The sequence below is a fragment of the Alligator mississippiensis genome, chromosome 4 (genome assembly GCF_030867095.1).
Source record: "Alligator mississippiensis isolate rAllMis1 chromosome 4, rAllMis1, whole genome shotgun sequence".
NCBI lineage: Eukaryota > Metazoa > Chordata > Crocodylia > Alligatoridae > Alligator > Alligator mississippiensis.
Window position 1 is genome coordinate 183337171 of NC_081827.1, and position 17299 is coordinate 183354469.

At 37.9% G+C, this 17299-nt stretch overlaps 1 protein-coding gene across 6 annotated transcripts in view; it reads right to left on the bottom strand.

Annotated features, from left to right (window-relative positions):
- The window catches only part of TRAF3IP1 (TRAF3 interacting protein 1), an 81146-nt gene that overhangs the window by 13756 nt on the left and 50091 nt on the right, over nt 1-17299 (bottom strand). For 5 of the 6 annotated variants that reach the window (XM_059727160.1, XM_059727159.1, XM_059727156.1 and 2 more), the window contains 6 exons: nt 16112-16213; nt 8543-8633; nt 7190-7273; nt 6488-6608; nt 6307-6343; nt 5041-5117 (listed from right to left, as the gene is read on the bottom strand). In XM_059727160.1, the coding sequence (XP_059583143.1) occupies nt 5041-5117; nt 6307-6343; nt 6488-6608; nt 7190-7273; nt 8543-8633; nt 16112-16213 (512 nt within the window). The remainder of the gene's footprint in view (nt 1-5040; nt 5118-6306; nt 6344-6487; nt 6609-7189; nt 7274-8542; nt 8634-16111; nt 16214-17299) is intronic. The other variant, XM_059727157.1, reaches the window with a different exon arrangement.

The window sequence follows — 17299 nt, forward strand, 5'->3', positions numbered from 1 at the left end:
TTTAACATGGGGTCAGATTTTAACCAAATAAATTTAGGAAGTCTTTTTAGGAATTTGTTAGACTGAATGCACCTAATCAAGAGCAAAAAATCTTGTGTATTTTCAATGTGACCTTTTTGTTTGACCCAAAAATTCTGTATATTATTCTGTATATATTATTTTAAGTTAGTTTCACCATGCAGACTTTGCAAGTGTAGAGATAGGCTGTTACTCTAATATTAATGTTTCAAGAAAGTATAACTTTTTTTTTTAGTGATGTGCATTTAAAGTACTTCAGATAAAAGCTTGCGATTAATAAATTTAATGTTACATTGTAATTTGCAGTTAAAAGTAAAGGTGTATAAAAACCTCTAGTCAAAACATAATAATCTATACAGTTCAACCGTGTTAACTAGCCACTTCTTTACAACATACTGGGCACGTCTACATGAGATGCTTAACTTTGCATTAGCATAGTTTACTGCAAAGTAAGCATGTGCACATGCTTACTTCGCAGTAAGCCTCCCTAATACCGAGTAAATTTGCTACATGCAAATGCAAGTAGCAAATTTACTTGGTATTAGTAACTGCGACATAGGACTCGTGTAGACTCCTGACTGGGAGCAAAATCTGCTCTTGATCAGCCATCCACCAGGGGGTGGGAGAGCTCCCTGCCAGGCTCTGCCACACAAGCCCAGGAGGGGACTAAGTCCCCTTGCCCTGGCAGTAGGGATCTCCAAAGCCACTTGCTCCCAGATCATGGTCAGGGCTGGGAGACCCTTATCTCCCAGCCTGAGCTTGGGCTGGGAGACCCTTTATTCCAGGAGCTGGGCAGGAAACAAGTTTTATCTCATGAAGCTGGGCAGGGAATAAGCTGTCCAGACCCCGCCCTACGTGCCCAGGTGGGGACAATGATACCCTGAGCCAGCAGCAGAGAGCTTCCAGACCCGGCTCCCCTAATCACAATTGCAGAGCAGGAGCTGGGAGCTTGTTCGCAGCCTGGGCTCTGCAATAGTGGAGCGGGGGCTGGGAACAAGCTCCTTAGCCCCAACTCTGGGATCACAATTGCAATCACGGAGCAGGAGCTGGGAGCTCCCTGCATGGGGACAGTTCCCCACCTGGCCTGAAGGTGGCTGCAACCTGCCCCTGACCAGGACAATTCCCAGCTAGCTGCCCCACTGGCAGATAGGGACAGGGGGCTGGGACCTGCTCCTCCCCAGCAGCTCTTTCCAAGCCCTGTGTCACTGATCAGGGAGTCAGGGCGAGGAGCTTCCTTCTACCAGGACAGGGAGACATTATCCCTGCCCCAGCAGCAAGCAGCCCCCTGGGGCCAGAAGACAGCTGTCTCCTGACCTGGTGCCCCCTTCCAGCCCCTGGGCTAGCACCAAGTGAGAGTCTGGAGCTCCTCCTAGTGGCAGTAGGTGCCCACTGCAGGGAACTGAGAGCAAATTTACTCCATAGTCCCAACATGTGTACACACCTACCCAAAAACCCTGACTGCACAGTAAATCTAGGCTGGAGTAAATGCGTGTGTAAACATGCTCACTGATTAGCTGATATTTTCAATCAAACACAATCATCAATAGTAAGAATACTATCCACGAGATATTGCTCGAATAGGCAAAGAATTTTCCCGATCTTGGTTAAGTAATAGATTAGCAGAAAAACAAACTAGATTTTAAAGCATAAATGAATTAAAAGTTTAAATAGATTAAACATTTTTCACCAGCATGGATAGTTTTATCAAAATCAGAGTAATATTTCCCCAAGTTTCAGTAATAAAAAACATTATTTTGCCAAACACTATAAAGCACCCAAGCAGATTATTAGTGTCTTTTTTTTGGCCAAAGTGACAAACAAAAATTGCATTTTACAATCTGATTTATAAAAACTCTTGCATACTTTTGCACAATGTACAAATATTTCTTCTGGACTGTTTAGTGGAAAACATATTAAATAATTCATCTGACAACTGGGGAAAAATGGCCAAAATTCAGTCTGATGTTGCTTCCCGAAAGATTTCAGATCTAAACACAGCACAAAGTCCATTTGTCTGAAATCAAACATCTAAGCTAGTGTGCTGGCTGTCGTCGTAGCCTTCAGTGCAGCGGGACACATGATGCTGCTTACCCTGTCTACAGGACTTGACAGAAATATTTTTTTCTCTCTCTTCTGAGAGATTGCACAGAGAAGTGATAGTCACCTACCTTTCTTCAAAGGATTGTGATTTCTTCAAAGGATTGTGGATTGCAATCTCACAGAAATAAATCCCACTTTTCTTACTCAAGATCTATGCAAGGTCACTTAAAGATGAGACACACCATTCATTTTAATATAACTAAAATATGCCAAACACCTACTACGTTACTTTCTGCATATGAGGAAACGACAGAGCTTGAGCAAAAAAGTTACTTAATACTACTTCTTTTTGCATCATACACTCAGCATCCTTGCTCGTCTACTTGAAATAACACCTTTCCAAAATTTAGTACCTGGTCAGGCTATTTTTTTGTGAATTTGATTGCCTAAGTAATTGTCAATGGTACCAAACATTTAATTTGCCTTTCAATCATTTCTTCCTCACTTTTTAAAAAAATATGGTTTCTTTCCCTGGATCATAAATACTTCTTTTATTTAATATGAAAAGCAATGGTGACAAAAAGATCTCATGCAATAACTCACAGAGATTTAGTTTTGATGTAATATATTATGCCAGCAAAAAAACAAAAACCATAACAAACAAAACAACCCCCCCCCCCCACCCAAAAACCCAATGCATTTTACAGCTACATGGGAAGGGCAGCATGAAAATCAAATAAATAAATAAATATATACAAGATTCTGTTTTATGGATCATAAAATTCAGCAATTGTTCTATACAAATATAATTGAAGCAGCACCTATAGTAGATTACAAATAGCCAAACTGATAAGAACTTTAGAAAGAGCAATAAAAACAAGGATTGAAGGGACCATATTAAAAAATAAAAATACAGTATACAGTTACACTACTGACTCTAAATACCTAGAACTGCTTCTATGCATTTGAAAAAGTTAAAGGCCAAGAAGGAAGCAGATTTATTTAGTATAATTATGGGGATTTAACTGGGAGAAATGAAACAGAAGAAAATTAAGCCTGAGTCCCAAAATAAGTTCCTGAATGTGGTTTTGTAAACTTTCCCAAATGAAACTGAATAAGTCCCAGTGCTTTCACCGACAAGATACTGAATAACATACTCTAACAAACAATCCTGCAATGGGAGACAAACAAACTAAACGATCTAATAGCAACTATCCAAAATCGTTTTTCTCAGATTCAATGATTAAACAGCACCATCTAGTTACAAAGCTAGGAATAGTAGCATCTGGACAGCAAAAGGAACTAGCATCATTTTTGGTGTGTGCTGCTTGCAATTAATTCTGTAACACTGCATGCCACAATATCACTCATTTAGCCTTACCGTTGTCTAAACACTGATGACCTCTTTAATTCACGTAGACTGATATTCAATTGAGATCTCTTAGTTAAAAGGCACTGATAATATTTCACTACAACTGTCTAATTATAAGAGACATTACCACAGAAGCTTTATTTGTAGTTCAGAATGTTTTAAAGTAAAATAAAGATGATGGACACAATAAAATCCACTTAGAAAGCATTATCAGTTTGGAAATTATATAGTCTTTCTGTTTTGAAGATGCATTCATTATACTATGTAAACAATTTAAATTGTGGCTACTTTTCCCCTAGGCAAGGGAAGGAAAGGAGGAGTTGGAGATAGCTATAAGAATCAGGTAGAAAGATGGTCCTCCCTCTGACTAACTGCATTACTGTGAAGGTTTTCCTAACCTGGGAAGGAACACAAACACAAGTGTCTGATAGGATAACCCACTGGCTCTACAAAGCAGGGCAAGTGGTGATAGACACGTTTAAGAAAAAGAAACAACATCCCAGTCTTAATATAGACCACCCCAAGATTGCAATCCCATGATCTAGGAGTTAACACTAGGTCATTTTTGGCATAGTAATTAAAAGGACACTGAATCTTATTAGCTCTACATAAGATTAGTATTTCAGGTCATTTACTGCCCTATTTTCCATTCACTTGGAGACATTTAAGCTTTCCAAGGGGTTTGACTCCTTACCCACTGATATGCCAACAGCTGTCCTACCACAACATTTAAGAAGTGATTTGTGTTATTAAAATGGTCAAAAATCTTTCAAGGGAATTGTTCATATCAATTTGCATACAAAATTATTGTAGTTATTCTAAATGGCAGGTGAATTAGGAAAGTCAACCTAAACACTTTTATCTACCCTTGGAAATTAATTTACAATAAGCCTTTGACAAGGCTTAAATGCAAAAGGTTACTTAGGATGAAGACAAAAGACGGGCAATATTATCTATATACTTTAGCCGTGGCTGCAAAGAGGATAACCACAGGATTCATAAAGCTGTGTCAGAGAATCAAGATACAACTCTACTTCATAAGGTTAATAGTATTCTAGATCCTATTTTATTTAGGAATCTATGAAAACTGTTGCTGGGTAACACGATGCTGCTCTTCTAATGCCCAAAGGAGAGGTAAGATTAAAATCACTATGATATAGCTATACAAATTTAGATTATACCTGATTAAAACTAGAGCAGCTTGAAATTAATAAAACTTCTTGCTTATAGTGCAGCAGTCCTGTTAAATTCATGCTACCTCAATTACAATTAAATCAGCTACATCTGAGTATTAGTAGTATAGGCATATGGCTATTGCAACTAGAAAAATGTGGGGGAAAAGAAACCCTACAGGATAAAGACAGACAACTTGTTAAAAGAGCTACACAAACAAAGACTGAAATACATTAAAAATGCAAGATAGAGACCAATATGGAAACTTACAATTTAAAACAGAGAGAAAGAGACATGAAAAATCAAGGATTGAAAATTATGCGAAAACAGAAAAGATGGGGGGAAAAAGTGGGGGAAAATGTATGCATTAAACACCGGAGAGATAACAACTAAAATACTTGACATTCACAGTTCCTTGGAACCCATCATCTTGTTACCTTTTCTGAAGAATTCAGTGATTTTTGGGATGTCTCATAATCTTTCTTTGTTTCTAAGATTCGTTTTACAAGCCCACCTGTTGGAGAGCAGTATTTCTATCAGTGCTGCTTAATACAAACACTGTTCTACATAATTAGAAAAACTAAACTAAATGCAGATTACTTCATTCTAGTCAACAAAAACGAATCATGGACTAACATCAACTGTATTCTAGTAAAATGGCATATCTCATGTGTATGATAGAGATAAAAAGTTTATAAGTGGCTTTACTTTAAATTACTTTTAATCACTACAAACCTCAGTGTAATTTTTAAAGGCAGCATTCTCTATAAATCCAGATTCAGATTAATAATCTCTTGCATTTTTAAAGCACTTCCCATTCAGGATAATTTAAGTATTGTAAAAACCATATACAGTGATAACTTGATCTCTAAGCCTTTGCTTACCAGTACATTTTGGCTATCTATACATGCATTTAAGGAAGATGTTTGCCTAAATCTTGCGTAACAAAATAAAAATGGATTCAAATCTGAGGCACTGATGTTTGGTTTAACTAATGAGTATGTCAACCTCTAGAACCACTTTTCCAAAAGTAGCTTTGATAAGTCAGTGCTGCTGACTGGGACAAGGATCAGAGGTTGCAATGACAGCAGCAGGTGGTCCAAGCATTGTGGAGAGAAGAAGCAGCCTTCAGTGACATCTGACTCACTGCTCCAAAAGGTTTCCAACCCCTAATATAAAGTCATGATCCTTCTTTCGTGCTTTCCTTCTCTCTAGCCCAATGAACCTAGTATTCTTTGCTGCACAAAAGCACGATTCCACCAGTAGAGATGGACAGGGTCTCTACCCCAGTCTCACCTATAGCCTGGCAGTTAGGGCTCTCTTCTCAGAGAGGGACTCAGAGATGGATGCACAAGACTGAGATATTCAGCTGTTGTCTCAAAGGAGTTAGCAAGATGTACCTGCCACAGTAAGTTAACTGAATTTACTCAGAAAGTATATGTGGTGTTTTAACTCCTGCCAACATGATGGATCTATAGACGATCTGCCTTGTACATAGGAAGTATGTTCTGCTACAGTAAGAAAAGTTTGGTTTTGTCAAACTTATACATAAATCAGTCCTGTATAACCTCAGACTCAATTATAAACAAGTTCAAAATACTACAGAGACACTATGTTATTTCCTCTGATTTACTCATGATTCTTTTTATGTCCTGTATACCTTATAAGCTACAGGTGAAAGAAAATGAGGCAAAGAAACTTACCATGCTTCTCTTCTCCATCTAGCTCCACTGCTGGTTCCTACATATAAAAAGAAAGCAACAGAGCTTTTTGTTATAAGGAATCGAGAATGGATCTAAAATAAAAAGTGTTCAGACAAGACATATGAGAAAAGGACAATGACAAAACTAAACAAATATACTCTATATTGTGACATTAACAGACCATTTCCATTTCTGGCATTTCAGGTAGCTGTGGAGTTGCCTCCACCACAAACTGATCATCGTCATCATCAGAATTCTGTTTGTCTATGATCACATTTGAGACTGTTTTGCCACTGCCACTTCTGAAAGACATATAATGGAAATTTAAAACACATTGAGAACTTGACCAAATGTTTTCAAAGGTAGGAGAGACTACAAATTCCCCACCCCCCCTCTAATAAGAGAAGCAAACACTACTTTGTGCCATTTTCCATGGTAGCCCAGCATTAAGATTATTAGCCAGACCTGTATTTTTGTCACATAAGTATTATGAATTTTTTTCTTTCAAACAAAGTGCATTTATGGATTAAGAAAAAGTTCAGGAACAAAACTTGTTCCATTTTGGTAATTAGGAACAGTTTTAAAAGGCAGCTTCCATCTTCCATTTTCCCTGAATACTTCATAGGTCTTTTCTGGTGCTGGCTTAGATTACCATTGTATAATTTATTGTTCCAAAATTTGCAAATGCAGACATTATCTGCTCTCCAAAGGCTCAGGATATCAGCACTGAATTTTACTACTTGTTGCTATATTGTTTCTGTAGAAATAGTAAAACAAGCATTGCAACCTCTTGCATAGTCATGCACGTATGAATTCTGGTATTCTAGCACTGTTTACGGTATGATGTGACAGGATAAGAATATCTTGCACACATTTTCCTTACCTCTCTGGAAGTAAAATCTCTGTACTTTCTTGTCGTTTGATTCTAGGTGGAGCTGGTCTAGCACTGCTTGGGCGGGGCATTCTTCTAAAACAACAAAAGGCAGAGTTGTAAAATGAATTAATGCATCTAAAGTTACTAGTTTCAAGGAAAACAAATAAGTAGGGCTATTTTAAAAACCAGAAGCATTTTCCTTGCAAAATAACTTATGCCCTGACAGCGCAATGCTACTTACTATTTTGATCAGGCTATAAATGGATAGAAAGAACACATTGCATAAGTCAGGGGTGTCAAAGATATGGTGCACAGAACGGATTCAGCCTGTGGAGCTGAATCATTTAGCTGATATGGTTCCTGATATGCCCGGGATTTCAAAGGTGGGGCTCATACAGATCTCAGGGATAGGGAGCTCCATTGGGGATCCACGTTGGTGGCAAAGAGACAAGGGACAGGTGTGTTAATCCCTGCAGCGCAGGAACTATGGCAGTGAACACCACCTCTTGCCTCACCACTGGATCTGGATCCAGTCTGCAAGGCTCCTCATGGTCCAGATCAAGCTTGAGTTTGGCACCCTGGGCATAAATCAATATAAAGCAATCCTTTGCCAGGCATCCCTTTTGATATATAACATAATCCAGATCTTACCACCAGCTAAGGGCCTAACGCAGGGGTTTTCAACCTTTTTGGATCAGTGTACCTGGGGGCTAGATGCGGAGCAGGGGTAGGGGGTAGTGGGGGATAGTGCGTGGTGGCACTCTGTCCCCATCCACGCATACCCCCTAGGGCCTTCTCAAGTATCTCCGGGGGTATACATACCCACCATTGACAACCCCTGGACTAATGTATTTTGTTGCAGCATATGTATCTTAAAGTTCAAGTACAATGTTGCATCAAGTTCAGCATTAACAATATAACTTGTGACATGAAAAGGGAAATTTGGCTTCCAAAAGTGAGGTTTATGATACAACTGCACCAGCTAAATATAAAAAAAAATTAAAAAGCAAACCTAAATTTTAAATAAAAATAAGGCTTTTAATTTCCATATCATTCAGGACAGTTGTGATGGTATTTGGGAAATGCATTAATATTATGTACCTTGTTACTTTATACTCAGCCTATACAACAAAATTTTAAATATCACCAAACTCACCCAAAGCATACTATTAACCCAAGAGATAATATGAAACTCAAAAGCTAAAACCTAGATGAAAACAAAGTTAAAAAATGTCCACAATTCTGCCATCTGGGGTCATTAGCAGCAATTTACTATTAAAAGTGTCCTACCATATTTTCAACTTAATTGCCTATTTTAGATCTGTTTTAGTTAGATTAAAAGAGAAAGAGATAAGAACAGACCTTTGGGTGGCATGAGGCGGCAGATCATTAGATACTTCACCATTATCAGATACCATTGGCTTTTCAGAAGAAATATTCCCAGCTTCCCCTTCTATTAAATGAAAAGAACACCAATATTGAGAAAGAAGTCAGAAAGGCAAATCTGTTTTCTTACTGCAGTACTTCCCATTTTATAAGCAAACCACTTCAGTGCGCCAATTTAACAACTCACTGCAACACATAATTTTCTTTAAAAAAAAAAATCAGACACAAAAGTCCTATAAGCTTACTCATAAAATACCTTTTTAAATAGACTATCAAATTCTTTCTGATTTATTTAGGAGATATTTAAACATTGAACTACAATCCAAAAAGGGCATTGGCAAATACAATTTTATATTCATTTTAATTCTTGATATTCATTTATAATATGGTGAACTTTTCTTAACTTTGTATTTAAAATATATCCAAAACATATGAGTGAGAATGAAAGTAAAGAAAAAACCTGACAATATTCCATATACTGTATTTACTCGACTCCAAAATGAGGTACCCCCAACCAACATATGGGGAAAAAGCCCCTCATCATGGATTTGAATACAGAGAGGTGAAGGGAGGTGAGAGGGCAAGTGGCAGGTGACAAGTGGCAGGGGACAAGTGGGGGGATGGATAGGCTACCTGACTGCTCTGTTGCCTACTCCCGCCTCCCCACCCCCCACCACCAATGCTTGCTCTGCTACAGCAATGAGGGGGGCAAATTTAAGACAACCTCTTCCCAATAGTCAGACTCCATACATGGAAAATTATTTTCAAAATTATAAATTTTATTTGTGTAGCATCTAATTATTGGGGGGGGGGGAAGGAATTATCTTAAAATCTTCAGTCATCTCAGGTTTGGGTGAATACAGTATTAGGATTTTTAAGGTCTCTTTTATATTACAAGTTTTTTTTCATTTTATTTAATTAAAATTACTAGTTCGCATCTAACAGCATTCCAATTCTTGTCTAGCTACACTTTTCCTATTAAATCTTTAGTATAGTTAATGTCACTTGTTACAAAGATGAGTCAATTAAAAAAAGAACAAGATTCCCCCTTTCTGCCACATAAAACATAAAGCTAGTCTAGTCAAAGGTGGTAAAGAATAAATGACAATTTGCTTTTAAATATTTGCTAACTGTATCATATAGCAAAATGCAGTTAATTCCCCATTCTTCAAAGCAGTGTTACTGTGAATAACTTTGAATAGAGAAATATAAAAATAAGTGGGGGGGGGGGGGAGGAGACAAAAAACTACCCAATATTCTCAGTACCCAGCTCAAATGTTTCAAATATTGAAGAGATGGCTTTTCCTATTTAATATTTTTCAAAAATGCCCTATAAAAGACAGGATTCCACTGCTATTAAACTTAGGCCTGATAACGCTGAAGAAAGCCCTTGCTAAAGAGAAAGGTTCCGAGTAAAAATCATGATTATTTACATGGCTTTGTAGAGTAGTTGTAAGATAATATGGGAACCTCCACAAGGCAGCTACATACGTACATAGTTGGTGTAGTATGTTAAGGCAATCTAAGACATGTAGCTGGTCATACTTGATCTTAGCCTGGAAGAGGCCAAGAAGCTGTACTACCACTGAAGTCAGTGCAGTTACTCATACACTTAAATTCCAGCACATGATTATAGACCTTGCTGATTGGGGTCAAATTTGTATAGAGTTGACTTAAATGATTTATTTACTTTTTACCCTGAACATTTTGGGTTGTGCTAGTTAGACTTCCCCTTTCTTTTTTCAATTGGTGAGTAAGATTGTAAGTTAAGAAAAAAAGTTAATTTTAGCAGATTGAGCACAGCACCAAGGCATTTTGATACCTGTATCACTGGTATTGATTGTCTCTACACTATTCAATTTATATATAAAATATATGAATGTGTTGCAGGTGATTTATTAGTAGCACAGTTTTAACTTCTCACATTATAAAGCTGTCACTAATCTTTCTGATGTCACAGTTTGCATTTGACTTTAGGGGAAGCAAGCACACAGTCTTTCCTTGTCTTCCTAATAAGCACATCTCCCATTAAAAAGGTTTGCAGGACACTTTTTATAGAACTAATAACAAAAATTAAGTGGGAAGTGCAGGTTGCTAAATGGATTTAGCTTTAAAAAAAAAATCAGCTGTACTTAAGTCATCAGCTGGTTTCTGCTTCTGCATCTTAAAATATTTATTTCTTTGACATAATAGCTACTAAGGAGCTCTGTTATAATACAGAGCTGGCTCAAAGTAGTCTGGTAAAGGTTATGTCCATTCCATGGAGTAGTTATAAATAATCTTTTATAACTTAATTTATTTATAAATTTATAAATAATAATAATAAATAATAAAATGGATAATAATAATAAAATAATAGAATGGAAAAAATAATAATAATAATAATAATAATAAAATGGAGAAATAATCCATTCTGTGCTATTTGGGGAAATAAGCTTTGTGGGTCACCTTCAACATGAACAGAATTCACAAATACATCAAATAAAAGGAGATCAGGAATAACCGTGTTTTTATAGACTTGTAATGACAAACTGGAAGATGGAAATTTAATTAAAGCAGAAGGTGAAAGAAAGACCTGTGGTACCCTGCAAAGAAAGGTCTTTGAAGTATTAGCTTATTTCTCAAACTAAACTAAAATATAAACAGCACCGGTAAGCTGTTTATTAAACAAAACAACATTTAACCCTACGTACAGACTAAATTTTTGGATTTTTTTTTTTTTTTTTTTTTTTGCTGGTCTCCCAATGAAACTGTTTCCATAAAGTACAGCATAAAAAAATATGAAAACAAAAATGTCTTACTTTTCATGTCTCTTTATAAGCTGCAAGTTGTTTATATGGTAAAAACAAAAAAAATAGTAGTAGAATTTAAATAATAATATTTACTAATATTGGTATACATTTTTCATTGCTGTACATATTATGTGTGTGTGGATGTGTGCTGTTTATAATTCAAAATCACCCTTACAGTACCTATACCACTGGTAGATTCACCTGAAAGAACCACCCCCCCCCATAGATTTACAGGTAAGAGGTAATGCCTATCTTATTAAAAATGACTAGAGACCTACTTAAGTTGCAGCAAGCCAACAGATTTTTAGCTACCCACTCACAGTGCACAGAGCTGATTTTGGCATGCTGTTGCAGCCCTTCCCCTTGCTGTTGATAGACACAGGGCACTTTCACTCAGTCTACCTCACTATTGCTTTTTTTTTTTTTTTTTTTTAAATGGGAAATCGAGGCCTATTGCCAGATTTCCCAGTGATCGCGGCCACCACTGTTTTTCGCAAAATCCACAAAACCGTGATTTAGGTAGGTCCCTAAAAATTACCTAATTATACAGCATATACTAAAACAGAATTACAGTAAATATGTTACTCTCAGAGAAACTAAGAACACTGTAGCAGTGTATTCCCAAAAGAGAATCACAACATGGTCTCCATCATTAAGAGACCTACAGAATAGTGTTTAATCCATTAAATGAAACATTTTTAATCAAAGGAAGAAAAATAAACCTGACTGATTAAAACTGATTTCCTGATCACAAAGTACCTGAACAGAAATAGTGCGAGTGAGAAGTGGAGGCCTGAAACTCCCATTACATTCCTGCTTCAAACAACCAAACCATAGGAGACATCTCTCCTCAGAACATATTTAATAGTCTACATGTACGCTGACAAAACACTAGAGAAAAACTCAGTGAATGATCAGAGGATGTCAAACATTTAAGAGTAACCACAAACACCAATGATCCCTTGAAAGTACTGTAAGAACCAGGTGTGCTATACAAAAAAATAAATTCCATTTCTATAAATGGCTGATAAAAAGGTGAATTTTTGGGAGGTCACTGAGTGGGACTGTCAAAGGTACTTGAGGAAGTGTAAAACACAGAATCTTTTTAATTCCACTTTGATTATTTATTTTAGATGGACTATATTAGCTGTGCCTGAAGGGCAACTTCAATGAAAATTGTCAGGTAAACTGAAATATACTGTAGCAAATGTACAAAATAGTATTGAAGCATCTGCCAGGGCTAATGTTTCTCACGTGATAAGGTTTCTCTAAGCTACCCACTAAAAAGATACTGAGTGAGGCGTGGGACCATTCACTTAAGTCTAGCTACCAATATAGTATAATACAATGGTGCTCAACCTTTCCCCACCAGCTGGCCAGATGGACAAGTACCCCATCTGTCAGCAGGCCAAATCTGGCCAGTCATCCCAATCTGGTACCTGAGGCAAGTGCAGTGGGAACCATCTGGCCACATGGAGAGGTGCAAAGTGGGCAGCCTGGCCCTAATCTGGCCCTGTAAGGAAAGCGGGCATGGCTTGGCCCCATGGCAAGGGAAGGGGGTGTGGCCCAGTCGGGGGGGGGGGGAAGAAAGAGGAGGCAAGGGCATGGCCCTAGTCCCAATGTCCCAATCTAGATGCGGAGGGCAGAAGCATGGCCCAGCCCCACAGAGGAAAGGGGGCACAGCCCAGCTTTGACCCGCCATCTGGGAGTCAGGGTTTGGGAATTTGGCAGGAGGAGGCAGAGGTGGCCATATTAATGGTCACTGCTTCCCTGCCATCAAATTACCAACCCAGGGGGAGCCTCAGAGGCTGGACTGCAAGGCTCTGCAGGCTACATATGGCCCATGGGCCAAAGGTTGAATAGCCCTGATACCTTTAAGAAATAAAGTGACTGTTGTCAGCAAAAGCAGAACATATCAAGGAACTCTAACTCTATTCAGAAACAGACATATTTATCATAAGAAATTTTACAGAATCTCCATACTTTAGTGCAGAACTATGCTTTATATGGTCATACAGACCACAGGAAATAGAATGACCCCTCTCTCCCTGCTTCAGTGGCTAAAAAATTGAAGCATATTAGTTATGAAAAGTGGATGAAAACAGGGGAAATAAGTATGCAAATTCTCTGCTGTATCTCTGAAAAATATTCTTTCATATTTAAAAACCTGTTACCATAAGCTAGCCAATGAGGGCTACTAATAAATATCGTAAAAGAAAAAGGGCTGTTACTTCTTGAGAGAAGGTAATTAGGAAGAGTCCACTTAATTTTCTGATGGCAGTTACAGTGGCAGTGGATATTATAGTTAAGATTTAATCTTTTGAAATAAAGAAAAACTGGCTGACACGCAACCAAGGAAAACATACAGGAGAGCAAGTGAGTATGTGATATTCTGTAAATGCCTTATTCAGTGCCGAAAGAAATGCAAAACTCTAGAACTCTTGGTTCAGAGATGATACCTTTTATTAGGCTGACTAGGAAATCGCAAAAAAATTCAGTGCTGGAAACACATCCAAAGGAAATATGCCTACAGCCTTGAAACCGCGTGTGCAGTGGAACATGCCATTTAAACTCATTGTCAATGATTTTTATGGTTTATTTCTGCAGAGAGATTTAATTGAGCCAATAAAGAATGTGTTTCAAAGGAGACTTAAATGATTCTTTCTTTAGACACTGCTGTCTATACTTATACACAAGAAAACAAATCTGTGAGAAGATATGGGATGTGAGAGGCTTGATAGCTGCTGAATATGCTTACAACTTGACAATAAGTTATTGGCATTACCAACTAGTTTAATTCATTAATCGTTTTCACAGCAGTTGAAATTTAAAAATTCTAGATGGCATCTTATAATGTCTGCACCGAAATAAGATGCACAGATCTGTCATATTATATACTGAACTAATCACAGAAGAAAACACTGTGAAAACAATGAAGTTAAGCCTATTTATATCAGCTAAATATCTGGCTCCAAACCACTAGCAAAGTTCTGTGTGCTGCTCTTATATATATTCTAATTAAAGCAAAGTGTATAAAATTATTGAAATTCATGTCTCCTAGAATCCAATATACAATACTGTTTCCTGCATTCAACCAGATTAAGGGGAATTGGCCTGAGAAGCAATCCCACCTGTGTAAAATGTATCAAATGACTTGGTCAACTGTCATCTTACTAGACTAGCAAGGCTACCAGGCCTTATTTAAGGCCACAGGTGTAATAGACCCAGCCTTTGATCTCCCCCAAACATGGCCTCAACTCTCCCACTAGACAGTGTTTAGATGTGGAGAAAATACAGGCCCAGTTTTTAGCTTTAATCTCAGGTCTTTTCTCTACATTTACATATAACTCCAGACCTGGCAGGAAATAATCTGCAAGAATGCCATATAATAAAGGTAACTACCTGATACTTTACCACTTGGGAAGTCCTTAAGCTGTTTAAAGGAATAGAATAATAACAATGTGTGGATGGAATTTTCTTTTCAAATCTTGTATTGGGTTAGCAGGTTACAATAATGTAGAAATATGCAGAAGGAAATTCAGTTACTTAAATGGTATCCTGAAACTGTCCAATTCCCTTCCACAAATATATTTTCAGTTGTCCTCTTCACGGTTTCCCAGCAACAAAGCATAGTTTTTAGGGAGCAAAATGGTAATTGGTTAGCTCCCTAAAGAAAGAAATCTAATGTAAACAGACCAAAAAATAAAACTAATTCTTTGATATCCATCAAGGGATAAATAACTATTGTCACAGTATTCAGGAATACAACTTTGTAGCAAATGTGACTTATCCTACCACACATGCTACCTAGTGTCTTCATAATTTTAAAACCATTTTCATCACAGGACGACAGGAAACAATACAAAGTAAATGTTTTTGTAGGAAATGTGTGATTTCAGAATAACAAACTTCACTGGCACGATTACATTACAGGGAAGCAGAGCAGCTAAATAAGAAAAAAAGTGAATAAAGTTTACCCTCCTAAATTCATTTAACACAAGGGCATGAAACTCATCCAGGACCATGGGCTGGATAAGGGTCCCTGAGATGGTCTGTGGGTCAGAGTGGGATGGACCCCCTGTGCAGCACCCATGGTGCCAGGTCCAGCCCACGGACTGTGTGCAGCATACATGGGCCCCAGGGTTCACTGTGCAACAGCATGCAAGGCTGGCAGGAAGCAATTGCTGTCCATAGAATACAGGCTGGACCCAGTGTTACAGACAACAAAGGGTATCGATCTGGGCGGTACATGCAGTCAGCACTGTGGACACTGTGCTGTGAAGCATTGGGTCCAGCCAGCATGCCATAGGCAGCACATTTCCCATGCCAACCTAACATGCTATGTGCACAGTGAGCTCCAGGGCCAGTGCATGCAGTTTGTGGGGATGAAATGGCCTCACATGCTGCATGCAACACAGGTGCATGGGGAACATGCTGTATGCCATGCCTGCTGGACCAGTCCTGTGTGCTGGCTCCAGCATGGCCTAATCCAGACCAGCCCCACGCCAGTGCGTGGACAGGGCACTGCACACAGCATGTGTCCCGGAATAACTCCCTATGCTGAGTGCAGGTTGTGTGGTGCTGGGTCCAATTTGTGTGCAGCATGCAGGACTGGGCCAGTGCATGGTGTCGATCCATTGACCCATGAGCTGGATTGGATGGCTGTGCAGGCCTTTTTTTGACACTTCTGATTTAACAGTAAATTAAATTTGGTATTGTGAGGCAATGAACAAGTTTTTTTTTTTTTTCTTACCTTGCTGTTTTATTGCAGCTCCTGGTTCAGCTTTCTCACGGAATACACTAGCAGCTGTTTCATCTGAAACATGATCTGTTGTGCTATTAGTTTCCAGTACTCCTAGAATAACAGAGGTTACAGTAGGAAGAAGTTAAAGGTGTAATAAATGTTTAGAATAAACTGCTGCACTAAACAGGCCACAGCACTACCTGTTTGTTAAATGAGGGTGCACCTCAAAGTCGCCCGAGTACAAATAAACTACATTATAAATTTACAAAAGGCTATTTATCTGACCACTGACTGAACTATGTAAATTACTGGCAAATGCAGTAAGGCGTATGTTATTCAGGAGGAGTTTCCCAATATCTGTCATTCTCTACTAGCATGATCGTTTTGTTTTGTTTTTTTAAATGAGATGGTAGTTTTTTTCAATGATGCAGTGTTTACCCAGTAATATCAAAGTAATTACTAAAACATGTAATAGGTGTTCTGGATTGCATAACTAATGGACAGATTGATTCAGTTTCAGTAACTAATTTGGTAGTAAAAACCATCAAGAGTTATCAAGAAAGTAAAGAATACTATCAATATATATCTTGAAATGAATCAAGTAACAAAATATCTACTTCTGGATTGCTCTTCACATGTTAATACAGTAGACAGACACCTTTATTTTTGCCAGTCCAGGCTAAAACAACTGGAGTCAATTTAATCTGTCAAGAACCTTAATTTCTCAGGTGTATGTACAGAACTGCCAGTCTTCATCATTTTGAGAACCAGCCTTGGCAATTAGTCAGGAATGTGACTTAAAAAAAAAGAATTCAAAGTGCTCTTGAATGACTGCAAAGCAAACCTTTGCAGATGTTATAACTGGCATGTTCAGCAGAATGTGTGAAGTAATCAACAGATCCAGCTAAACAAGTAGTAGACTCCACAGTTTAAATTTAGCAAAAGACCTAGCAGGAAACAATCTGCAAGAATGCCATAAAATAAATAACCCAAACACAGCATGTTGTAGTTTTGGAAAGGCATATTAGCGTACGTGGTGACTGATGTAACCAGATGTATCAGTTGAAGTCTGTGCTATAATAGATATACCTTTGTTAAGTTTCTGGGACAAATTGTGAAAACTAAAAGCAGTCTTGTTAAAAAAAAACAACATGAAAAGATAAGAAATTCTCTCTCTGGTTTCACAACATAAATTTT